The sequence below is a fragment of the Chelon labrosus genome, assembly GCF_963514085.1.
Source record: "Chelon labrosus genome assembly, chromosome: 14".
In the NCBI taxonomy this organism is placed as follows: Eukaryota; Metazoa; Chordata; class Actinopteri; order Mugiliformes; family Mugilidae; genus Chelon; species Chelon labrosus.
This window is the reverse complement of record NC_140347.1, coordinates 3,429,634-3,456,222: the sequence shown is the minus strand read 5'-3', so window position 1 is coordinate 3,456,222 and position 26,589 is coordinate 3,429,634. Positions and strand designations below refer to the sequence as shown.

Below are 26,589 nucleotides of genomic sequence, written 5' to 3'. Positions count from 1 at the left end.
TTTCTTGAGCTGCTTCTCACGGGCTGCTCCGGTTTCAAGTATCCAGCTAAAAAATGAAAACAAACGCTGGTAAACCTACACATATCTATTTAAATACTCACTGATACCAGCTCACTAGATAACTATGCCAGGTATTATTTCATACCACCCGTGAGCTTCATTTCCTGACAGATTATTTTAAATATATGGCATATTATTTATTATATTCTCTACAATCATTGTGTAAATTAGACATAGGTTTTCAGTAACAGTGTCGTTTTCTCTATTTTTTCTCTATTATTTTAAAGGGTAATCATGAAAAAACATTTATTTAGAGGAAAATAGAAGGTGTATATTTTTAATGTTCCTATATTAACACATGAATGAACTCATTAACTGAATACTTAGCTTCTTGACTACATCTCTTGTTAATTCAGGGAAAAATTCCCAATTACCATTTTTGATTTTAGACTGCTCAACACAAATCTGCTATGAATTACTCTTTAGACTACTTTTTGGACTATAATTATAAACAGTAGCACTATTTTACAGTGTTTTCATTGACTGAAAACACTGTAAAATAGCAAACAACACTTTTATTTGTGTAAAAAACTCAAATATATCAAAAAATTATAAATATTTCAGTTGTTTTTTTTATTATTTTTTTTATTGCCTCCATTACTCTTTGTGGAAACAGATTCAACCTTCCATCCCTCTTGTACTTTGAACAGGATTGTACAGAGCTGCAAGGATGCAAAGATGGAAAATGGACTTGAACCAAGTGGTAGTCTCATAAATATTAAAACAATCACACACAGAACAACAACAATAACAACAAGAACACATTATGAATACTCCAAGTAATACCAAACTATGGAGGAACTGCATTTTAATGGGGCAGAGGCTGAGCAGTCGTAATAGTTTAAAATTAGATAAAAAAATTCTTTCCAATACATTTATTAATATATGTATTTATATAAATATATTAATATTCACGTCGTTTTGTAAGAAAAAACGAATCTAAGTTTTTTTTACTGTTATTAATCGTAAAAAGTTAAAATAATACGTAAGATTTTACACTTTCATCGTTTTATTTATTCATTTATTTATTTACTTATTTTCCCCTTCTACCACGCCCCCTTTGTCACGCATAGGAGGGGGCGTGGCTACCAGACGCAACGTCAAACGCTATTGGCTGAGCGCGAAATTTCAAACTCAGTAAGAGCAGCAGCATTAACTCGGATGAAAGAAACAACAGCAGGCGATGCTGACTCTAAACTAGATAAATGTATTCATAAAGTGAGCCGGATCACACAAATCAAATAGATTCCCGTCTGTTTGTCAACTTTAAGGACTTTTTTTTTTTTTTTTAAACTTAAAGTGAAATGGACATCGCTACGTATTTACAGTAAGTCCTAATGAAACGCTAACGTCTCCCCGGTGTTAGCTTCCTGCTAGCGGTTAGCTTCACCGTCTCCGTGTGTAATGACCAGTTTATAAAAAGGACATAACCGTCAGATATGACACCGGTTACCTTTAATTCAGGGCACGTTTATGGATTTGTTTTTAATTTGTTTCAGGTGTTTTGAAAAGAGTTTGAGCTCCTACTCGGGACCCGACCCTCTGGAGCCATGGGACAAGTGAGTCGCTTAACCGTTTATTTTAGCTATTAATGTATTTATATGGACTGATTTTTGTTTAGTCCACTAAACGAGAGGTTTTCTTTATTAATTATAATAAATAACGTGTGTTGACTTGAAGGATAATGACATAAACTGATATTAAAACAACCCTGGAGTCACAGAAAACACCGTGCATCAATGACAACAACATAAAATCACGTGTATAAACAACAGTTTGTTAATTATTGTTGTCATCCAACATGATCTCATATGAATTTATATGCATCATTAGTTCATTTTGATTCGCTGAAACAAAGCTGACAGGTGGCGTCTTGTCAAAATCCTCCATGTCTCTTTAATAGCGTAACATTTCTTTCTCTAAAATCCTCCTTTAATAGTAAAATAAATCTCTTGATGCTTTAGACTGGTTTTTATAAACTCATTTCCTGACCTGTTATGTTATTTATATCTGTGTGTCTTCTACATTTGTGGAGGAAATCATTATTCTCTCCACTATTCGTATTCAATGCCTGCAACCAGAGCCTCAGATTCATTGTGACTGGTTGGACGAATGAAGCCATGAATTCATGTGCATCATTTCTTCAGCTTCAGCCACAGAGACAGCGATCAGTCGGTTAATTAATAAGTCCAGCAACGAGAAAAGTATCAGCTTTTAGTTAATAAACATCCTCAATTTAATAGTAAATGATGAATATCCTCAGGACGCTTTAGAGATTTCAGTTAAGCTGCACTTTCTTCTTCTTCTTCTTCTCCTTCCTCCCCCACTTACTCTTCTTCTTCCTTTTTTCTGATTTTCAGTCCTCCTCCTTTTCGTCTTTCTCCTCCTCCCCATCGTCTTCTCCACCTTCTTCTACTCCTTCTTGTTCTTCCCTTCCTCTCCCTCCCATTCTTTCTCATTTTTATCTTCCTCTTCGGTTTCCTCTTACTCCTTCTCCTTCTTCTTCTTCTCCGCCTTACACTCCCCCTTACCCATCTACTTCTCCTCCTCCTTATTCTTCTGTTCCTCATTCTCCCCCTTCTTCTTCTTCTTTTTCTTCTTCTTCTTCTTCTTTCTGATTTTCAGTCTTCCTCCTTCTCTTCCTCCTCCTTGGTCATCTTCCTTTCCACCTTCTTGTTCTTCCCTCCCTCCTCTTCCTTTTCATCTTATTCCTTCTTCTTCTCATCCCAATGTGTCCCTCCTTACCATGCCCCCCAGCTTCTTCTTCTTCCTCCTCCTTCTTCTCCTCTTCCTTTGCAGATCCATCCCTGGGTTGGTGGTAGTTCTGTGTTATAGTTCCTGGTTCTGACTCTCTTCTTTGTTTGCTTCGTTAAAAAAGTATTTTTTCCCAGAGAGATGAGCTCCTCTGCGTCACCATCAGACTTTCATCCTGTCTCTAATCCCTCAGGTTTGTGGAGTACCTGGAGCAGAGTCTACCTGCAGACGGCGCCGGCGGGATGTCGCTGGTGTTCGACAGCCTCGTCCAGAGGTTCCTGGACGTTGAGCGATACGCAGACGACGTCAGATACGTGAACTACTGCATCAGATGCGTGAGTCTGAATGAAACGCTCCGTCGTTACGTGGCCGGTCTGTAGTTTCATCCTTGACGCTGGCTGTGTCTTCCAGGCGAGCTATTACTCCGACCCCGTGGTGCTGTACAGCCACATCTTTAGTAAGGGCGTCGGCACCAGGACCGCCGCCCTCTACATGGCCTGGGCCAAGCAGTTTGAACAGAGGGGCATGAGGGAGCAGGCCGACGCCGTCTACCAGAAAGCTCTGGAGAACCGAGCCCAGCCGGCCGAGACTGTTCTCCACGAATACAGGTAAACACAAAGACACAAGTCATTGTCTCCTCGGCCATCTGGAGAGATGGCCTGAGGCTGGACATGTCTCTAGGACTATATTTAGAGTACATACGGAGTAGTCTGTACTAATATAATCAGCTGAGAGCAGATATTAATGTGGTTTTATCTGTAGCTGCTCTAATGTTTAATTTACATATAAATGTCTCCTCTTTAATCTACAGACAGTTTCAGTCAAGAACCAGGAGTCAGACTCAACCATCAAGTAAGAACATGTTCACTTGTTTATTTATTAAAAGTATTTACTTTAGTTCTTTTTTTATTAATGTTCGATCAGCTCCTGTCTGATTGATTTATTTTAATCTTGTCTTAGCTGGAGGTCAGGTCACTCATTTAATCAGCCAGATGTCGGCTCCCCAGATGTCCCAGGACAAGGTGAGTTTGTCTCTGTAGTAATAATTACATAACAAGTCTAGTTCTCAGTCTCTAGCGAGAATTATTATTAAAGTCTTGTTCTCAGAGTCTCTAGTAATAATTATTATCAAATAAAGTCTTGTTCTCAGAGTCTCTAGTAATAATTATTATTAAATAAAGTCTTGTTCTCAGAGTCTCTAGTAATAATTATTATCAAATAAAGTCTTGTTCTCAGAGTCTCTAGTAATAATTATTATTAAATAAAGTCTTGTTCTCAGAGTCTCTAGTAATAATTATTATTAAATAAAGTCTTGTTCTCAGAGTCTCTAGCAATAATAATTATTAGATAAAGTCTCATTCTCAGAGTCTCTAGTAATAATTATTATCAAATAAAGTCTTGTTCTCAGAGTCTCTAGTAATAATTATTATTAAAGTCTTGGTCTCAGAGTCTCCAGTAATAATAATTATTATTAAAGTCTTGTTCTCAGAGTCTCTAGTAATAATTATTATTAAAGTCTCGTTCTCAGAGTCTCCAGTAATAATTATTATTAAATAAAGTCTTGTTCTCAGAGTCTCTAGCAATAATAATTATTAGATAAAGTCTCATTCTCAGAGTCTCCAGTAATAATTATTATCAAATAAAGTCTTGTTCTCAGAGTCTCTAGTAATAATTATTATTAAAGTCTTGGTCCCAGAGTCTCCAGTAATAATTATTATTAAATCAAGTCTTGTTCTCAGAGTCTCTAGCAATAATAATTATTAGATAAAGTCTTGTTCTCAGAGTCTCCAGTAATAATTATTAGATAAAGTCTTGTTCTCAGAGTCTCCAGTAATAATTATTAGATAAAGTCTTGTTCTCAGAGTCTCCAGTAATAATTATTAGATAAAGTCTTGTTCTCAGAGTCTCAAGTAATTATTATTAAATAAAGTCTTGTTCTCAGAGTCTCAGTCTGTGTTCATGTTTCAGGTGTCTGAGGATCCTTCGTCCAAACCAGCTGCAAATAAAATGACCATAATGTAAGTGGACGTGAAACCAGTCAACGCAACACAGAGCTGGATCTATAATCTTTATGGTTTATTATTATAAATGATGATTTGTGATGTGTGAGTCTGATCAGCCACACCATTATGACCCTCGACTATCTGGTTCTCATGGCTCCTGCATCAGGAAACAAGTTGAACGTTTAGTTCTCGGAGCTGATGTTAGAAATGGGAAAAGAAATGTTCCAGTGACGGCCGGACGACTGAATCAGAACATCTCCAGAACTGAAGGAGGGAAAGGAAAGAAGGAGGAGGAGGAGGAGGAGGAGGAACTGGTTCTGACCTGTGTGGTTCTGGTTCTGATAGAAAAGAGGCCTGGAGGAAGGAGGTGCTCCATCTTCTGTACGAGTTAGTGGCAGGTTTTTGGCGGGGGGTCATAATGTTCTGGCTGGTCGACCACCTCTTTTCCTGTGTGGACAGACACAAAGATGAAAATGGAGTATTAAGAAGAACCTGAACTCTATAATTATAACCTAGGCTTTTATTTATTTCTCCTCCTCAGAGTTTCCCGCTCCGAGACGTCTGGGAAGATCCAGAGCTCCGGGGTCCAGACGGTGTCCTCCTACATGAAGGAGGAACTGGTCTGTGAAGGATCTGAGTTGTGTTTTGAGGAGGTCCGAGCGGAGAAGTATTTCCGTAAGCTCCGAGAGAAACGTGAGAAGGAGCAGAGGGAAATCAGTGAGTCTGCTGCTTCTGTTAAAGCTTCTATTCTCAGATCTATTGTCACATCGTTAATTTATTTATTTATCTTTGCTTTCAGCTGAGAAGACGCTGAGGGAGCAGGAGGAGGGAATCCTCAACATCAAATCCTTGTTGGATAAAATTAACCAGGAGCTGGAGATCTGTGGAGAGTTCGCCGGACAGGCTTCCTCTCAGAAGGTCAGACTGAACAGATGTGTCGTCTCTCCAGATGTTTATTATTATTAATACAACAGAATGACATTAGGTCTTTCCTAATGAATGTTATTCAGACACAACGATGACATGTTTGACCACGATTAACGTTATAACCCAGAACCTTCATACTGTGACGCTAACCACTGCTAAAGGTTGCTAACACTCACTTAGAGCAAAACGCTACTGGAAATCTACCTGGTTTAGTTTTATACGTCTGTACGAGCTGAAACAAGCTGATGGAGAGCAGCGCTGACATGCTTTCTGTTAGCATTAGCATTCGGATCTCCATTAGCATCCCCACCAGGATTACTGCTGGCATCACAGCTAGCTTTGCAATAATCATAACCATAAGCATTGCCATTAGGATCGCCATTAGCGTCTCCTGAAACACACTGATAGAGAGAGGCGCTGACACGCTAGCTGTTAGCATCAACATTTGCATCAGCTTTAGGATCACCATTAGCGTCTCCACTAGCATCACAGCTCGCTTTGCAATAATCATAGCCATTAGTGTTGGCATTAGGCCCTCCATTAGCATATCCGCTACCGTTGCCATAGTCATAACCATTAGCATCTACTCTGGAGTCTTTGACCACCAACTAACCATTGGACTAAACTCTCTGGAATAATGGATTACTGCTAGCATCACAGCTAGCTTTGCAATAATCATAACCATTAGTATCTCCATTAGCATCAACTCTGGAGTCTCTGACCTCCAACCAACCATCAGTGGAGAGAGGTTTCAGTTTTAGGAAGTGTGCAACCACTTCATCGTCTTCTTCTGGGGTTCTTATCAGGTTTTAGTAAAGTTTCTAGTAAACTTGACGAGTCGTCATGTTTAGTTTTGTTTCAAATATAACAGCATGGTTTATTTCAGTCTGATTTTCACCGTTGCAGCCTCCTGTAGCAGAAGCAGCCGACGCTCTGAATCCTCCTCCGTTGTCCTTCGGCTGTCCTCGGCCCTCGGACAGACTGAGCAGCCGGCGCTCTCTCGGCTTGAGGTTACACACCGAGCCGACCTTCATGCAGCAGCAGGGCCACAGCAGCGCCACCCAGAGGTCGGACCAGTCCCATCACGCCACCGTCCTGGCGGAGAGGAGCCTTCATCTGTTACAGTATGCGGAGCCCACGGAGCAGGAGCCCGCCGTCCAGGCCTCGGCGCTTCAGCCCGGGTCGGTCCAGAGACCGGTCGTCGCCCCTGGTGATGGTCTCAACAACACACAGCAGTGAGTTGCTTCAGTTTACAGTTTGGTAAATCAGGAAGTGATCAAACGCTGTGGAAAGCAAGCAGAATCTGAAGTGCTGTCGTACATAGTAGTAAATAATCTTACCCTGCAGAGGGCAGTAGTTATCTGTTTGTCTTTTTTTTGTCTTAGTGACGTCCAGCAGACAGCAGAGCCTGAGGAGAAACTAGATGGTAGGTGGAGTCAGGTGCTGGTGGCTGTTCTTCTGTTTATTTAATTCCTTTTTCCAACCTCCTCTCTGCATCTCTTCCTCTCTCAGTGTCACAGGGACACACATCTAACCTGTCCCACGTCACTCCTAACACTTCACTGGGTTTCGTTCAGGCCACACCGTCACGGGTGCTGCCGTCGCCCACTGTCAACACCCGGGAAGCACTGGGTGAGCACATCACGCACGTATATATACACATCCTGTATCCTTCCCTTCTTATCACGGTTTCAGTGTGTCATCCATGTTTTTTTTTTTTTGTGTGTGTTAATCTGTCCTGGTGTGGACCCAGGTGTGATCATGGACATGTTCCAGGCCCCGACGTTTCTAGAAGAGCCGTTCAGCAACACCTCGATGCTGCACCACACTGCAGAGAACGAGATCGACACCAGATGCTCGAGAAACGGTGAAAATATTCTTCATTTATGAACGAGGAGTCTAGATCAGCGGTGTCGGACATAACTGCCGACCCAACAGAGAGTCTGGTCTTATAGGTTATTATATTATTATGATACTGGTGCGGCCCCCATCAGATCAAACTGGGCTGAATGTGGCCCCTGAACTAAAATGACTTGGACCATAGTCTGTATATAAATATGGACTACACGTCTCCACTTCCTCTCATTGGCCAAACTGACGCTGGTTTCCCGGAGCGACGCCATCTTGTGACTTCTGAGCCAGAGTCTGATCAGTCCGGTCTGAGGGCGGAGCCACATGGAGCCGTGATTATTGATGCCCCGCCCACTTCCCCCAGACTCACTTGTGTTTTCATTTAATTAATACTACGCTCTGCTCTACCTCCACCAGTTACAAGGAGATGTTGGATTATACACTGTGGTTATTATTTAATTACTCTCACGGTCCCATGGGGCCGCTTTATGGAGCAGTTGGCATGGCAACTGGTAGTCGCCATTATGTCACATCCTGTTTCTATAGCATCAAATAACTAAAACTAAACATATCCAAAAAGATTGACACTTGAACATTCATCAACATTATATTAACTACCTAAAATGACAGAAACCATCCTGGAAAAGAAATTATTTGACGTGTATGTTAGTGTTTTAGTTTGGCCCAAGTCCCGCCCACTAACATGGAGGGGGTGGAGCTTATGACCTATACTGCAGCCAGACACCAGGGGGAGCTCTACTTGATTTGGCTTCACTTTAGAGGAGCAGTTCCATCTTTATTTACAGTCTATGGTCGAGAAGGATTCATTTAAAGATATTTTATTTAGTTAAATACAGTTTGAAAGAAGGACAACTGTAGAGTTACTTGAAGAAGCTACTCGGATGAAACGTCTTCAATAGTTTGTTTGTTTTGGATCTGTCATGACCCTGAACTAACTTCGTTCTCCTTTCTCCATTAGCAGGAGGTGTCGCCTCCTTAGCGAAGCCCTCGACCACGACAACCCCGTTCACCGTCTTCCAGGACGACAACGACAAAGAAAACGGCAGGTAAACGTCAAAAAAAATAATACAGATTTTCTGAATGAAATCGATTTTGATTTTGAAGAAACGTTTGATCAGTGTTGAGTAAAGTGTTCCTGTTTTTTTGTCCAGTGCTGCCCCGCCTCCTGTGGTTGAGAAGCCGAAACCAACCAGAGCGCTGGCTGAGATCCCCGTGGTCAAAGCAGACAAACCCAACGTGAGTCTGAGCTCTGTGGTCGTACTGTAGCTGAACCGACGTCTGTGGTCGGAGCTTCACCATCTCTCCGTCTGTGTTCTCTGATCAGGAGACGCCTTCAGGAGACTTGATGCCGGACGAGAGCACCATGTGGGGCGCTCGCTACAACTCCCTCAACTCCCTGGCGGCGTGTCCCAACAGCACCACGGACTTCGCCATGCTCGCCCAGTTTGTCTCCACGCCGTTCACGCACAAGACTCCTCTTGGCGGCAACTTCTTCCAGGACCAAGGTACGGCGACGTCTGCTCTTCAGTTTAATGTTTATTCACGAGCCTCGACACGATCTGACTCTCGTTGGTGAATTCTTCTTTAGAGAACAACTGTGACGGTGGCGGCGCCGACGACGACGATTTCATCAGACGTCAGAGCAAAAAACTCAGGTAACCACTATATGCTTTTATTTTGAAAGGCTTGCAGTGCAGCCACAACATTATGACCACAGACAGGAGAACGTTGACCATTGTCTCCTTCAGCCCCATCATAGAACAGAGTCCATGTGATGAATCTGCCGTCAGTAAACTGGCGGCGCCATCCTCCGCCAGACAAGGCACCATCATGGGCGAGGGTCTCGCCACGACCCAGCACTGCCTCACCACCTCCTCCATGACCATGGTGCAGCCCCCTCCCCCCACCGTGCTCTCCTTCAGAGACCAGACGCTCGGTCACGCCGACTCGGGCCCGGGCTGGGAGGTCTACAAGAGCCCGGAGCAGCCTCCCAAACGGGGCCTCTCCCTGGTCTCGTCCCGGCCCAGAGGCGAGCCTTTTAAGATCAGGGAAGACGTGGAGGAAGCCGCCAGTTCAGAACCAGCCCAGCACCGGCTGGACGACGTCCCCATGAGCCCAGAGTGTGCTCTTAAACCGGACTGGCTGGTCGTCAGAAGCCCTGAGGCCGCTGTAGAGACGGACCTGGACGCCTTCCTGAGCCCCCGTCGACCCAAGATCCGGGACGTCCCCATGACTCCGGAGCAGCCGCCCCTCTGTGCCGACGTGCCCATGAGCCCGGTGCAGATGAGTTGTGTGGACGAGCCCATGATGAGTCCAGACAGAGGCCTGAGGCCGAGCGCCGACGTGTCCATGAAGACGCCTAGGACGCCCAGGACGTCCAGTACAGCCCCACTCCAGCTGGTGTCAGATCCCTGGGACAATAACCTGATCTCCCATCTGCTCTCCACACTCACCCCTCCTCTCACCTCCCACCCCCGCTGCATCACCTGGCAGTGTAACATGCCCAGCATCAGCCCAAAGATGACCATCAGCATGGGTAAGAGGGAGGAGATGGATACCATGGTTAGCTTAGCATTAACAGCTAGCATGGCTCTCACCTGTCAGCCCTTAACCCTTCTGAATGTTTGCCCTCTGACAGGAAAGGCATCCCTCCGGGTGGACTGTGTCCTGGGGGAGGGAGCGTTTGCGACAGTTTACCAGGCCACCGACCCCACGACCTCAGAGAAGATGGTTTTAAAGGTGAGATAACGATTTCACACGGGACGACTCTGTCCCGTATGAAAAGGGCTAAAGACTTGACATTAAATGATTCTTATTAAACTTTAAAATCTCCAACTAAGGGGAGAAAAATGTTTATTTATTTTGTTTATCTTGTCTCTGCTGCAGGTCCAGAAGCCGGCCAACCCCTGGGAGTTCTACATCAACACTCAGCTGGACGCCCGGCTGCAGCCCGACGTCCGTCACCTCTACAGCAGCCTCCGCTCGGCCCACCTCTTCAACAACGGCAGCGTCCTGCTCGGCGAGCTGCACAACTACGGCACCCTGCTGGTCGGTCCACGCCACAGACCAGAAAACATGCATCACCCAATATTGAAGATTATTAATTTAAGGCTAAAACGTTTGTGACACGTCTCATTTCTTATTTACTGACATTTTTAACCTTAAACTGACTCTTTACTCGTTCAGAACGCGGTGAACATCTACAAGAACCTGAGTGACAAAGTGATGCCTCAGCCTCTCGTCATGTACTTCACCGTCTGCATCCTTCACATGGTGGAGCAGCTGCACGCCGTCCACGTCATCCACGCCGACATCAAACCAGACAACTTCCTGCTGGGAGAGAGGTAACGAAACCAAACTCATCAGACTCTGGAGCCGACTAATTAATCCGATCTGAGCGTCTCAAATGTGGTGATCCACAGTGTTTCTGTCTGACCTCTGTGTTGTCAGAGTTTGTGATTTGTTGCTAGCTCGTGGCGTCCCTCAGGGCTCAATCCTGGGTCCTATCATCATTCATGTTTCTATCTGGGCTCGTTTGTTCCGACCACTTTCTGAAATCCAAAGACATTCAGTTTAATCTGACCCTAAAGAACAAGTAACATTAATTTATTCTGCTTGAAAACTGCCTCTGGGCGGTTTAAAACATTTGAAAAGCTGCGACGTTGAATGTTAAAAGTTCATAAACAACATGAACCACATATATTTTGTAATGAAGCTGTCTGCATGTCTGACAATGAGAAAAGTCTTAATTATTGCATAAATACATTCAATATTTGACTTTAAATCTCATAACTTTTGACTTAAAGAATCAGAATTACTTATAGTAAGATTGTTCTGATATTTAAATTACGCATTTTTGATTAAATTCGCTCCGTCCTTTAATCTTGACATTTTGACTTAATAAATAAACATGTCTAATGAATAGAAAAACATAATTTCCACCTTTGTGTTTTATAAATATGACATTTTAAGTAATAAATTTAAAGAGTGAGACTTATTTTTGACATCCTCTTAACATTATTCTGACTTTAGTTGGTTCTTCTTCATCTTTAGTTCCTTTTAACTTCTCCTCGATCCTAAACACAACATCAGGAGGCTAAAACAAAACACTTACATCACCCCGAAGCTTATACATTCTTCGTTCATTGCGTTCGCTTCCAGGTTCCTGGAGAACCGGTGCTTTGACGAGGACAGCGTGGACCACGGCCTCGTCCTCATCGACCTCGGTCAGAGCATCGACATGGAGCTTTTCCCAGAAGGCACTGCTTTCACCGCCAAGTGTCTGACGTCGGGCTTCCAGTGCACAGAGATGCTCAGCGGGAAACCGTGGAGCCACCAGGTCAGGACTGATCCAGATTCCTCTAGACCAGGGGAGGGGGGTCAAAGGGGACCACAGTGGCTCTCCAGGGGTCCCCGACCAGTAACAGAACAGATAATAACCCTTAAATAAAGACAACTCCACGTGGTTCTCTTTTGTTTTAGCGCATTTAATGAACTCTCCTTTTTACTAAACGTTTTATCGACATAGACAGAGCAACCCCTGGTGGATAAACTATGAATAGCAGATACTTTTATTAACATAAAAGCAGCTAAATGTCTTGTATTTCATTTTTGTTCTTTGTTAATATCGTCCCACGGCCCAGATTAGACCCTCTGGTGGTCAGGTTGTGACCCATGGGCCATATGTTGTTAATGAACTGTTTTTATTTCATCTAGTTCAGCTCAGATGCAACGTCTGGACCTGGAGACTTTAAACTCTTGCTCTTTGTTTTCAGACCGACTACTTTGGGATAGCGGGGACTGTCTACTGTTTGCTGTTTGGGACGTACATGCAGGTCACCAACGACGACGGCGTGTGGAGGACCAACGGCGTGTTTAGAAGGTGACAGATAAACTCCTGAAGAACCGGTTGGGTGAAGTGTTTCCTGATGTTAATCTGAAGTGTCTCCACGTCTCCTCCAGGAACCCTCACAGCGACCTGTGGCTGGACTTCTTCCACTCTCTGCTCAACGTCTCTGACTGCCGCTCCTCGCCGGGCCTCCTGCGCCTCCTCCGCCTCCGCCTCAGCGCCGTCCTGCAGCAGAACTACGCCGGAAAGCTGGCCTCGCTCAAGAGCCGCCTGGTGGTGCTGCTGCTGGAGAGGCAGCGGGCCGCCAGGAGATGACCCCCTCCCCCATCCTCCCTGATGCTCATTTTATAGGAAGTGTTTGAGCGTTTGGTTAAAGTTTGTGTATATTTAAAAAAAAAAGACATGTAGTTTTTATATAGTTGACTTTTTATCAGTTTCTAAACTCAGAGACGTCTGTGATTTTTCTCTGGTGAAAAATAAACTTGGTGTTGACGTGTAGTGGATTTCATTCCTGCAGAATCACAACACACTCAGTCTGATCTACTGGATGAAACCTGAATATAAATATATATACATGTTTTATATACCAATTAGCCACAACATAAAGACCACTGACAGGAGAAGTGAATAACATTGACTTCATCTTGTGACAGTTCAATGTTCTGCTGGGAAACTTCTGGACCTGGCATTCATTGGTGTGGATGTTACTTAGACATGTAGCACCCACCTAGACCAGACCAGGCACCCCACCCCATAGCAATGACACTCCTTGATGGCAGCAGCCATCCCCAGCAGGATGCAGCCACAAAAACACTTTAGGAACAACTAAAAAAAAAAAAAACATGAAGAACAGCACAAGGTGTTGACCTGGCCTCCAAATTCACTAGATCTCAAACTGATCAAGTATCTGTGGGATGATCCACAGAGGCCTCTCCCCTCAAAGGCGGGAGGTTGATCAGACACCACAGGACACCCTCGGAAGGCCCATGTCCATTCTCTGATGAGTCATTACTGTTCTGGTCCATAGACTGTATATAAATATGGACAGTACGTCTCCACTTCCGTCCATTGGACTCAGATGTGAGGATACAAGTTTCAAACATGCATTCTTGCTCTCAAAAGTCCGTCCCAATAATCTGATGGGCAGAGACTTGATGTGCAAGTTAGGCCTTTGTCTGATCTCAACACCAGAGGGTGTGAAAGTTCACAAACTATCAGATCTGGACCTAAATTTCTCACATTCCTTTGTTCACCATACCCCAAACCTGCAGTGTGCATATCAATGGAAGTTACAACCATTAACTGCCTCTGAGCTTGTTGCAGAAACTAGAGAAACTGTTTTAACAACTGCAACAGATTTCATGTCACCAGAGGATCTGCATTGCACCTCTCATATTGGTTGTTTTTGACTGGTCGCAACAAAGTCGGATTTGCTGTTGTCACTAATCATGAAACTCTTGTCTCAGGTTCGCTCCCCTCTCACTGGCAAACAACAAGACTGTAACTGTTAACATTGACTCTAGTTATACTTTTGGTGTTGTGCATGATTTTGGTACTCTGTGGAAACACAGACAATTCTTAACATCTGATGGAAAACCTATTCTCCACCATGACAAGGTTGCAGCTCTTCTAGATGACCTAACTCAGTTGTTGTGTGTAAATGCCTTGCTCATAATAACAACTCAGATCCCGTCTCTGTAGGAAACGTAAGAGCTGATGCTGCCACAGAAAGAGCTGCACTCCAACCCAATATCCTAGATCCTTTGTTTCAACTCCAGTCTCTATTCCCGGCTCCCTTACAGCAATGCAGTCCTTTAGTGTGGCACCGCAGTAAAGAAGAAGTGTGACGAGGACCCAACAACAAACCCTGCCTGCCAAAACATGTCTTTCCTCACTTTGCAAAATTGACACACGGTTTGGACCACGTGTCAAAAGGAGGAATGTTAGACGTCATAACTCAACACTGGTTCACCAAAGGGTTTTCAGTCCATGCGCAGAAGTTTTGTCAGTCATACATGGCTTGAGCAAAACCCAAAACAATCACACGCGTTGCTCACCCGCCGCCAGACAGACCATTTGAACATGTGATTATGGATTTCATAGAACTGTCGCAGCAGAAGGGAAAAAATACTGTTTGGTGATGGTTGATATGTGGTCAAAATGGGTTGAATCATTTCCAGCAAAACACCAAAGTGGCTCTGTTACCGGAAATCATTCCTAGATGGGGAATAAAGGACTAAAACTAAAGGACTAAATGCTACATTCACATGTACTGTTTACTACAAAATTCAAGCATACTATACCAAATCTGCCACGTATCTATGAAGAGACCCCTGTGGCCCACAGGTCGTGGCTGCAGCTGACAAAAACCTTGCTCCAAACAGTGATCCCCACCTCACCATAACAAAAATTCTGAATTCCAAAGGAGCCCAGATCACCATCTCTGAACAAAATGAATGGACAAAGTCTACTCTCTCTTTAGCAAATCAGACAGAAGCAGCCCTCACTTTAATAAATAATGAAATGTTTGTGATCAGAACAGCAGTTATTCAACACAGACTTGTTCTGATGATTATGAGAACATTACCAACATCACTGAACATATGCAAAATACCATTCGACCCCCATCAGCAGTGAATAACTCATGACTCTCTTGGCTAAAGTCCTGGGGCTAAGGATGGTTATCTTGGTGGTAACTTGGATGGTTATGCCAGTCATAATTGTTATGTTTTTGCTCGTCACCTTAATTCCTTGTGTGTTGAAATGGTTGTCTAACATGTTCACTAAAAAGATAACCCAATCCTCCACATATGTTCATGTAAATGTTAAAAACGGTTAACAGCACGATAAGAAAATCAATTACTAAGAAAACACAAAATCTCTCTCTTTGAGGAAGAAATATGATCCAAGGTGAAAATAACTAAATATTCAATAGACAAGGAAAACAACACTAACTCAAGGAAAACTAACACCTGGTCAGAACAAGGCTTGAGACAGAGCTGGTTTAACTGCATAAGACAAGACGAAGTGACAAAAGATTATGGAGACTCAGGTAATATATACACACTGGGGAAATGAGACACAGGTGAAAACAATCAATCAGGACGGGGAAGACAATCACAAAGGCGGGAACACACCGGAAGGACAAGACAACGATAACACAAAAGGAAATGGTTAACAAAATAAAAGCAGAAATAACAGAAAAATAAAACACAGGGTAAAACATGAGAAGTTTTACTTCCCCATCATTTCTCCAACTCAGACTTTGACAATGATGACGATGACGATGATGACATTTTGTAAATAATGTTTTCTTTTTTCTAATATTTTTCTTTCTCTTACTATAATTCTTTATTGTCATTATTGTTATTTTTCACTTTTATGTTGTTTTATTTTGAAACAACTGCCATGATGGTACATTTTGAAATCTGTGTGGATTAATGTGTCGGATAATTAAGTTGTGACTATTAACTCATTTTTTTCCTGTTTTTCATTTTTGGTTGGTGATTAATTAATAATGAGAAGGGAGGAATTATAATTGCAAATTCAGTCATTTGAGATGCCCCACCTCCCATTCTCTCTCCAAGATCCTTCTCTTTAATCATTTGCATCACTAGACTCCGATACCTGCAATGACAACGGAGTGTGAAACCTAGGTGACAGTGACATGTTTTACGGATTATAAAAAGGAAGATGACCAATTTATGAAGATTGTTAATTAAGGTTTATTGTGAAATCATTAAAGGTTTACAGAAAGCACAGCACTAAGACTAAACAAGAAATTAGTAAAACAAAACCAAAGTAAACATATAGACTGAATCCTTTCTAAAAATGCAATCTCAAAAGAAAACCCTAACTCCTCAACCAAAATTAAAACACATCAATAAACAACACCCCAATCCTAAACGTGACTATACAAACAAGATCTAATCAGAGTGAACCAAAAGGTGTTTAAGAGAAAAGTCCAGCTCTTTGGCAAAAAAAAAACAAAGTGCTTAATTAACAAAGCTTTCACTAACTAAACATTTCATTGGTAATTCAAACTAACAATAAGCGCAGGTTCAAATACACTGTTGGGCACACCAGTGTCGGGCAAACTGTAGGAGATCTTCCAGATCGACGTTTAAATAGGAACCCCCAAACAAATGGTTCCTGTCTAATTTCTCTGATCTCTGAAGACGTCACTGACGATACGCTCCAGTCATGTGATGAATAATTTTTAATAAAAAAAAAAAAAAAAAACAGTTTTCATTCAGTTTCAAAACTCAAACCCGTCTGTGTCGTTTTCCCTAAAAAAAGACAAGAGAAGGAGTAAACTCCATGTTCCACAGTGATAATCCAGGTTCATCCAGACTTCTAGTTCATATATATAGTTCATATATATTCATCATCTCACCTTTAGTTCTTGTCCAGATGTTGACGGCCACAACAGTTGTTGAGAGCGCTGCTAAACCCACAGCTACAATGACGGACCTCCACCAGCCTGGAAGCCAATGAAGACAATGAAGACACTGAAGACACTGAAGACACTGAAGACGTGTTTCAGGAGAGAAATACATGTGTGTACTGAGGAAAGAGAAACAGAAACATGATCAAACTTTACACTGGGATGTTGTTGAGGCGTCCTCTGTTTCATCGACTCTTGTGTTGATCTCAGTTGGAGCTAATATTGTTGATGTTGTTGAGGCGTCCTCTGTTTCTGTTGCATCGACTCTTGTGTTGATCTCAGTTGGAGCTAATGTCACTGATGTTGTGTCCTCACCTGCAGAAAATAACACAACTCAAACTGTTCACTGAGAACTTGTCTTTATGTGATCTACTTTCTACTTAAAACTGTAGATCCAGCTCAGTTTGTTTCTCACCTGATGGATGACGGCTGAAGGTAAAAATGTGAATTTCATTAGTCTCTGTAGTTACTTGACACTTAAAGACTTTATACCTTGACATGTAACTATAATGAGAAGTCAGAAACTTGACAGAAGCAGAGCAGGAAGACTGAGATGTTATTACATCCTTGTTATCTTTGTCCACATCTTGATTTCCGTCCAGCCACTTCACTGAATGTCTACATTCGTCATATGTCCTCACAGAGCAGGTTATATTCACCTGATCATTGTCCTCGTGTTCAGTCACTGGTGAAGATGGATTGGAAGAGAAAGACAAAGTTATTTAGCTTAACTTCATAATTCTAAACATAGTTATTGTCATGTTTCAGTGTGTTGTTCTAATGAGACACTTTGAGATGAAAACATGATGATAGAAATACTCACTGGTTACAACAGACAGATCAACCTCAGCATCTGGACCTTGTTGTTGTCCTGATTTGTTAAACTGTCTGCAGGTGTAATGACCAGCATACTCAACTGTGACCGTCTTTAAAACCAGAGAACAGTTTGTTGTAACACTCAGTCTATCTGATTTAGATCTGATCCGTCCAAGATCAACTAGCTCTACTGATGTAATTCTTGAACCAGCAAACATCCAGGTAGTACTGTCACAGTTACGTTGATTATTAACCAAATTCTCACAAGACAAAGTGACGTCATCTCCATCTCTGACAGTGAAGTAGAAGAGAATCTGTCTGCTCAGCGCTCCTGAGAATATGACAGAGAAACAAACATGTTAATGTATTAATAATCATCAGACAATAACCACAACATCTCATCAACAGCAGACAGTAAAATGTTGTGAAGATGTGAAGACAATGGTGAGCATCAATATATATTTTAAATCTTAATTTAGAGGCTATTACTTTGTCTGACTGCAGCATTTGATTCCAAATGAATCAAAGCACCTGGATTTGAATGGATCTGTATCCATCGTGTAGCTCTTTAAAAAAAACTGAAAAACTAGTTCATGCATTTGTGTCGTCCAGACTGGATAACTGTAATTCATTACTGTCTGGCTCCAAATAGCTCTTTAAAAAGCCTCTAATTGATTCAAAATGCCACAACAAGAGCATTGACGGGAATTAACAAGAGAGATCACATTACTCCAGTTTTAGCTTCTCTTCATTGGCTCCCTTTAAAATCTAGAACAGAATTTAAAATCCCCTCCTTACATACAAGGCCCTTAAAGGCCTAGCTCCATCATGTCTTAAAGTCCTCATTGTACCATCATCCCAACAGATCACTTCCATCTCAAAGTTCAGGCCTACTTGTGGTTCCTACAATTTCAAAAAGGTAGAATGGGAGGTAGAGCTTTCAGCTATCAGGCTCCTCTCCTGTGGAACCAGCTCCCAGTTTGGGTTCAGGAGGCAGATGCACCGAACACATGTCCTACTCTCTCTTACCCCAAGCTACTATCCTCTACTTTCTTATCTAATTTCTTCTCTATTACTAGTCATGCAATTCTGTGCTACTACTGTATAGCCTCCTTCCTCCTATCATCTCTCTTCTCTCTCTTTTCTGTCTCTACCTGGCTGGCCTTAGGCACATGGGTCCCTCCACGTGAGCTTAAGGTTCTTCCTGTTAAAAGGGAGTTTTTCATTGCCACGGTCGCCTTCAGGCTGCTGTGGGGGTTTCAGACCGGATGTTGTAAAGCGTCTTGAGACAATTTGTATTGTTATTCAAGGCACATAAATAAAATTGAATTGAACTGAACTGAATTGTATCTGACAATAGGCCCGTATTTGATTTAAGCCACATGATGAATCCCAACTATATGACTCAGTTGAATTGTTACAGATCTTCATATTATTCCTGATATACACATCGCTCCACTACGTCATTCAGCATAGTGCGCCTGGACTATCAACACAATCCACCTGAGCTCTCCTCAGCTACATATTAGAGACTCTTCATCATATATCATCCACTTTTTATGTACAAGTACACAAGTTAATGAATCCTTACCTGTAAACTGAAGCCTCAGTATCATCAGTGCCAGTAGTTTAATCCATCTGAAGTCATCCATCATGCTTGTCCGTCTTTCTCCTTCCTCTTTCTCTTTAAATGTCTCATTATCTAAAATGGTTGTTCTTATAGAGAGATACAGCGTTGGCGTTCTGTGATGTCACTTTCTTGTATTGACCACTAGTCTGTTTTTAGTGTGTGCAATAATAAACTAACACCTCTAACTTCCTCATTGTGTCCAAGTCAGTGCTGCAGAGTTTGATTCTGGGACCACTACTGTTCACTTTATACATAGAAATACTCTTTGCCAAACTGCAAAGTTTTTTGTTTTATAACAAAGTGACTGTGATATACAGCTCTGTGCCTAAACTGAAGTAAGACACGGTGCCCACTCCCGTGGTGCATTTGTGGCAGTGATGTGTTTGAGGCCCTAAAAGAAGAAGAAGAAGAAGACAAACATGTGAAGATTGTTAGTGAACATAAATATGTGCAAAAATGCAGCCCTTCGTCTTTTTATGGATATTGTTTGTTAGTAAAGAGACAGGATTCACATTGATAAAGAGTGACAGGTGATGAGTAAAACTACTCACTCATAGAAACTAGTTAGGTTGTTGTGGATGTACAACAGCAACTAGGGCCGGGGGTTTTATCATCCTCATAAGAGTCAAGTGTCTGAAATAGTTCTTTATTTAGAATAGATACAGCTTTAACTTCCTGTGATGTCACTTCCTTGTTCTTACTGCTAGTCTCTCTTTCAGCTAAGGTTGTGCAGACTGTACAAGAGTCACAGAAATAATAAGATCAGACAGACTTCAGTGTGTCCAGACCGACGGCAGACAGATGTCTTCCTCAGTTTATCCTATGGTGTGCCCCACGGATCAATCCTGGTACCACTCCTGTTCATATTAAATTTACCAACAGTCTTGATTAAAATATTTTTAATGCAAAAATCCACTTATATAGAGATGATACTGTAATATACTGGTCCATACTTGTGTCCATTCCCTCGGAGCATTTGTGACAGTGACGTGTTTGTTGTCTTATAAAAATGAGTGAAGATTGTTAATTAAGATTTACTGTGAAATGATTAAAGGTTAACAGAAAACGCAGCACTACACTGTAACAAACTGCTGTAATTTCAACAGTAAAAAATTACAGTAACTTATTGTTTTGTCATTCTACAAAGAATAACTGTATACCGCATCATAATGCATCATGGGTCCAAAATAATTTCAGTAGCTTACAGCATTTTCCCACAGTAACATATTGTAAAATGACAGGCAAGTTGTATTCTGACTGTAGATGATGCGTATTACAGTTAAATACTGTTGATATCGGATTTGAAAGAAGAGCACATGCGCACAGGTGATGTCGGAAGCAGAGGAGCAACGCAGTGTTCAGAACCAAACACTCATCCATAAAACTTAAGTTGAACGTAAATATCCTACAGAATTAAAATGTGATTCATAAAGTTGACTGTGTAAGTTATCAGCCTGGTTTGCATGTCCTCAGAGAAAGTTAGCGAGAGAGTTTTCAGAGAACAAGTGACACGCCAGGAAAAGGAGGAGGACTCAGACGCAGAGGTAGCAAAAGGCAAAGATAATTTATTCTTTTCGAACACAAAGCTATCACAGACAAAACAAAGTATCAAACAAAAATCACTCCAAGGAGGCAAAAACGAGACAATGATTAATCAAGAACGAAAAACTTAGCTATGACTTGATATGCGTGGGCTGGTATGCTCAAGGAATCAACAACACGATACGTGACACACTGGCACAAGACAGGGGAAAACGCAGACCATATATACACAGGAGGATAATGGGGAACAGGTGGAAACAATCAGGAATCGGGAAGACAATCAGACCGGTGACACAAGAGGAAGGGCAAGTGACCTGAAACGAGAGGAGAGTTAGACTTTCAAAATAAAACAGGAAACCACGAAAATACGAAAACAATTCACCGCTGTGTGACAACAAGCAATCCCAGGCGAAACAGTGTAATGGTTATTTATTTTAGCTAAGCCGTGCCTTGAACCTGACGTTAACTGTTAAAAAAGATTCAGTCTTCTCAACCCGAGTGCCCCCGGTACCGAGGGCAGCTGCACATACTGTATAATACACCCTGTAAGAGCATGCTAACCATGTAGCAACATATTAATGCAGCGCACCCACGTGCTAAGCTAAAAGCTCATGATACCATTTTTACCAAATCGAATGAGCACGTCCGTAAAATCGGCGCTAGCTATTAAGCTACTTCATGCTAACGATACAAACACCATGTCATATGAAAGCTGAGTTCTGATACATGTTGTAAAACTATTGAGTTGTAATAAAAGTTTTGTTTTGTTGCAGCTATGACTCTGTTTTTTTTTGTGAAGGTGAAGGAAATCTAATGCAATGTTGAAGAATTCTGGAGTAACAGCAAGCCTGGTCTCATGCATATTTTGCAAAGCTGCTAATGTGAAAAACAAAAGTTAACTGTAAAAACATTCACAACAACATATTGTATTGTGAAGTATTTACAGCTATTTACTGGCAACTTTAGTTGCCAGGTAAAACCTGTATTTTGAATAGAATACAAGATAATATTGTAAACTACATTACAGTTAATAGTTGTTTTTCTGAAAACAACAAATTGCTGTAATTAATATACAATAAAAAACCTGTACAAGTTATCCTGTAATATCCTGTAATCCACAGCAATTTTACAATACTTTACTGGCAACTTTTTTGCCAGGTATTTACTGTAAATTCTACAGTCAATTTGTTACAGTGTAAGGCTGGACAATGGTTGTTGAACAAAACAAAGAAATTTGTAGAACAAAATGAAACTAAACATATAGACAGAGTCTGTTCTAAAAAATGAAATCTCAAAAGAAACCCTAACTCCTTAATCAAAATCAAAACACATCAGTAAACAACACCCCAATCCTAAATGTGACAAACACTATCTAATCAGAGTCCAGCTCTTTGGCAACAAAACAAAGTGCTTAAATAACAAAGCTTTCACTAACTAAACATTTCAGAGGTAATTCAAATTAACGATAAGCACAGGTTCAAATTGTTGGGCACACCAGTGTCGGGAAAACCGTAGGAGATCTTCCAGCTCAACGTTTAAATAGGAACCCCCAACCAAACGTTCCCGTCTCACTTCTCTGATCTTTAGATCTCCATCAGTCTAAATAACTTGACATTGTGAAGACGCCACTGACGTTACACTCCAGTCATCTGAGTCATGTTTAATAAGAGCAGTAAAAAAACAAAAAACACTTTTCATTCAGATTCAAAACTCAAACCCGTCTGTGTCGTTTTCCCTAAAAAAAGACAAGAGAAGGAGTTAACTCCATTTTCCACAGTGATAATCCAGGTTCATCCAGACTTCTAGTTCATATATATTCATCATCTCACCTTTAGTTCTTGTCCAGATGTTGACGGCCACAACAGTTGTTGAGAGCGCTGCTAAACCCACAGCTACAATGATGTACCTCCACCAGCCTGGAAGACAATGAAGACAATGAAGACAGTGAAGACATTGAAGACAGTGAAGACATTGAAGACATGTTTCAGGAGAGAAATACAAGTGTGTACTGAAGAAAGAGAAACAGAAACATGATGAGACTTTACACTGGGATGTTGTTGAGGCGTCCTCTGTTTCTGTTGCATCGACTCTTGTGTTGGTCTCAGTTGGAGCTAATGTCATTGATGTTGTGTCCTCACCTGCAGAAAATAACACAACTCAAACTGCGGGTAGATCGCGTGCCATCGAAAAAAATGTTTTAGATGTTAGTCTAAAACCTTTATCTGTTGCACCTCCAAACCAAACAGCAAGACAAACATTCATCTTTATCTATTTTTACTTCATATTTGCAACATGCCCTAAGTTCAGCGGCACACATGCACAGCCACGCACAACTTCAACAACTCAAGAACTGAGAACTTGTCTGTATGTGATCTACTATTAAAACTGTAGATCCAGCTTAGTTTGTTTCTCACCTGATGGACAATGACTGAAGGTAAAAAGATGAACTTCATTTCTCCCTGCAGTTACTTGACACTTAAAGACTTTATACCTTGACATGTAACTGTAATGAGAAGTCAGAAACTTGACAGAAGCAGAGCAGGAAGACTGAGATGTTATTACTTCCTTGTTATCTTTGTCCACATCTTGATTTCCGTCCAGCCACTTCACTGAATGTCTACATTCGTCATATGTCCTCACAGAGCAGGTTAAATTCACCTGATCATTGTCCTCGTGTTCAGTCACTAGTGAAGATGGATTGGAAGAGAAAGACAAAGTTATTTAGCTTAACTTCATAATTCTAAACATAGTTATTGTCATGTTTCAGTGTGTTGTTCTAATGAGACACTTTGAGATGAAAACATGATGATAGAAATACTCACTGGTTACAACAGACAGATCAACTCGAGCATCTGGAACTTGCTGGCGTCGTGATTTGTCAAACTGTCTGCAGACGTAACGACCAACATCCTCAACTGTGACCTTCTTTATGACCAGAGAACAGTTTGTTGTAACACTCAGTCTGTCTGGATTAGATTTAATCTGTCTAAGATCAGTCAGTTCTACTTCTGCTGTGTGTCTTGAACCAACAATTATCCAAACAGTACTGTCACAGTTACGTTGATCATCAACCAAATTCTCACAAGACAAAGTGACGTCATCTCCATCTCTGACAGTGTAGGAGAGAATCTCTCTGCTCAGCGCTCCTGAGAATATGACAGAGAAACAAACATGTTAATTTATTAATGTCAGAGTGTATTCGCATGTTCCTCATCCCTGACTGTCAAGATGGTAAATGGTAAATGGCCTTGCTTTTATATAGTGCTTTTCTACCTATTGGTACTCAAAGCGCTTTACAGTCACAGACACATCTACCCATTAGTTCACACAAGCACTCACCAGTGCCACGCACTGGGAGCAACTGGGGGTTCAGTGTCTTGCTCAAGGACACTTCGGCATGTGGCACATTTCAGGGATTGAACTGCTAACCCTCTGGTTCATGGACAACCCGCTCTACCTACTGTGCCACTGCCGCCCAAGACTGAACTAACCTCAGAGACAACACATAACATGGCTACCTTGGTTTATCTAAGATCTTGTAATGAACAATCATCATAATAGAAGAGCTTCTTGTGATGACAGGAAAAGTTATTGTATCCAAAGGTAAAAATAAAAGAGAAAATGGCCTCCAAGAGCAGCAAAAGGAAAATAAGGATTTGTTCCTGAAACTTTGACTTAATGAAGTGAAGTAAAATACGAATCATCAGACAATAACCACAACATCTCATCAACAGCAGACACTAAAACATTGTGAGGATGTGAAGACAATGGTGAGCATCAATTTTAAATCTTAATTTAGAGGCTATTACTTCATCTGACTGCAGCATTTGATTCCAAATGAATCAAAGCACCTGGATTTGAATGGATCTGCATCCATCCTGTAGCTCTTTAAAATGCCTCCAACTGATTCAAAATGCAGCAAGAGCATTGACAGGAATTAGCAAGAGAGATCATATTACTCCAGTTTTAGCTTCTCTTCATTGGCTCCCTTTAAAATCTAGAATCGAATTTCAAGGCCTTCAATCCAAGGCCCTTAAAGGCCTAGCTCCATCATATCTTAAAGACCTCATTGTACCAGATCATCCCATCAGATCACTTCCATTTCAAAGTTTAGGCCTACTTGTGGTTCCTACAATTTCAAAAAAATAGAATGGGAGGCAGAGCTTTCAGCTATCAGGCTCCTCTCCTGTGGAACCAGCTCCCAGTTTGGGTTCAGGAGGCAGACACCGTCTCTACGTTTAAGGTCAGGACTAAGACTTTCCTTTTTGATCCAGAAAAAGTTAGGGCTGGACTGAACCATCCCTTAGTTATGCTGCAATAGGCCTAGGCTGCTGGGGGACGATGCAGCCTAGGCCTTTCTGTCTCTACCTGGCTGGCCTTAGGCAGATGGGTCCCTCCATATGAGCTTAAGGTTCTTCCTGTTAAAAGGGAGTTTTTCATTGCCACAGTCGCCTTCAGGCTGCTCTGGGGGTTTCAGACCAAGTTTCAGACCGGATGTTGTAAAGCGTCTTGAGACAGTCTGTATTGTTATTGAAGGTATATAAATAAAATTGAATTGAACTGAACTGAATTGTATCTGACAATAGGCCCATATTTGTTTTAAGCCACATGATGAATCCCAACTATATGACTCAGTTGAATTGTTACAGAATTGAATTGTTATCTTCATATTATTCCTGATATACACATCGCTCCACTACGTCATTCAGCATAGTGCGCCTGGACTATCAACACAACCCACCTGAGCTCATCTCAGCTACATATTAGAGACTCTTCATCATATATCATCCACTTTTTATGTACAAGTACACAAGTTAATGAATCCTTACCTGTAAACTGAAGCATCAGTATCATCAGTGACAGTAGTTTAATCCATCTGAAGTCATCCATTACACTTGTCCGTCTTTCTCCTTCTTCCTCCTTCTCTAAATGTCTCATTGTCTAAAATAGTTGTTCATATAGAGAGATACAGCGTTGGCGTTCTGTGATGTCATTTCCTTGTATTGACTACTAGTCTCTTTTCAGTGTGTGCAGAAAGAAGTTAACACCTCTAACTTCCTCATTGTGTCCAAATTAGTGCTGCAGGGCTTGATTCTGACTTCAGTGTGTCCAGACCGGACCGGACCTTGTTGTTGTCCTGATTTGTCAAACTGTCTGCAGGTGTAACGACCAACATCCTCAACTGTGACCTTCTTTATGACCAGAGAAGTTTGTTGTAACACTCAGTCTGTCTGGTTTAGTTCTGATCTGTCCAAGAATAACCAGCTCTACTGTTGCTGTGCTTCTTGAACCAACAAACATCCACAAAGTACTGTCACAGTTACGTTGATTATCAACCAAATTCTCACAAGACAAAGTGACGTCATCTCCATCTCTGACAGTGAAGTAGAGGAGAAGCTGTCTGCTTAGTGCTCCCGAGAATATGACAGAGAAACAAACATGTTTTTATTAATGTCAGAGTGTATTCAGCCATAAACCAACTGAAACCTAAGATGAATGTCATGATGCAGAGTCAAAGAAAGTCATGCTGGACGAGTGACATTGTCCTCAGACAGGAGAAGTGGATCGATCCAAAGGTAAAAATAAAAGAGAAAATGGCCTCCAACAGCATTCATTCATTCATTCATTCATTCATTCATCTTCTGTACCCGTTTATTCCTGTTAAGGGTCGTGGTGGTCTGCTGGAGCC

The 26,589-nt window shown here is 41.7% G+C and overlaps 1 protein-coding gene across 1 annotated transcript; it reads left to right on the top strand.

The window, feature by feature from the left end:
• The first annotated feature begins 1,226 nt into the window (after positions 1 to 1,226).
• bub1 (BUB1 mitotic checkpoint serine/threonine kinase) lies at positions 1,227 to 12,957 on the top strand. The gene is made up of 24 exons (XM_084559743.1): positions 1,227 to 1,387; positions 1,560 to 1,619; positions 3,008 to 3,149; positions 3,226 to 3,422; positions 3,626 to 3,666; positions 3,775 to 3,836; positions 4,783 to 4,832; positions 5,359 to 5,534; positions 5,617 to 5,735; positions 6,651 to 6,979; positions 7,130 to 7,170; positions 7,257 to 7,376; positions 7,498 to 7,611; positions 8,578 to 8,662; positions 8,768 to 8,852; positions 8,941 to 9,121; positions 9,205 to 9,271; positions 9,365 to 10,152; positions 10,255 to 10,355; positions 10,503 to 10,664; positions 10,803 to 10,960; positions 11,778 to 11,955; positions 12,392 to 12,498; positions 12,579 to 12,957. The coding sequence occupies exons 1-24, from the start codon at positions 1,365 to 1,367 to the stop codon at positions 12,778 to 12,780; spliced, it is 3,588 nt and encodes a 1,195-aa protein (XP_084415869.1). The 5' UTR covers positions 1,227 to 1,364; the 3' UTR covers positions 12,781 to 12,957.
• The last annotated feature ends 13,632 nt before the right edge of the window (positions 12,958 to 26,589 follow it).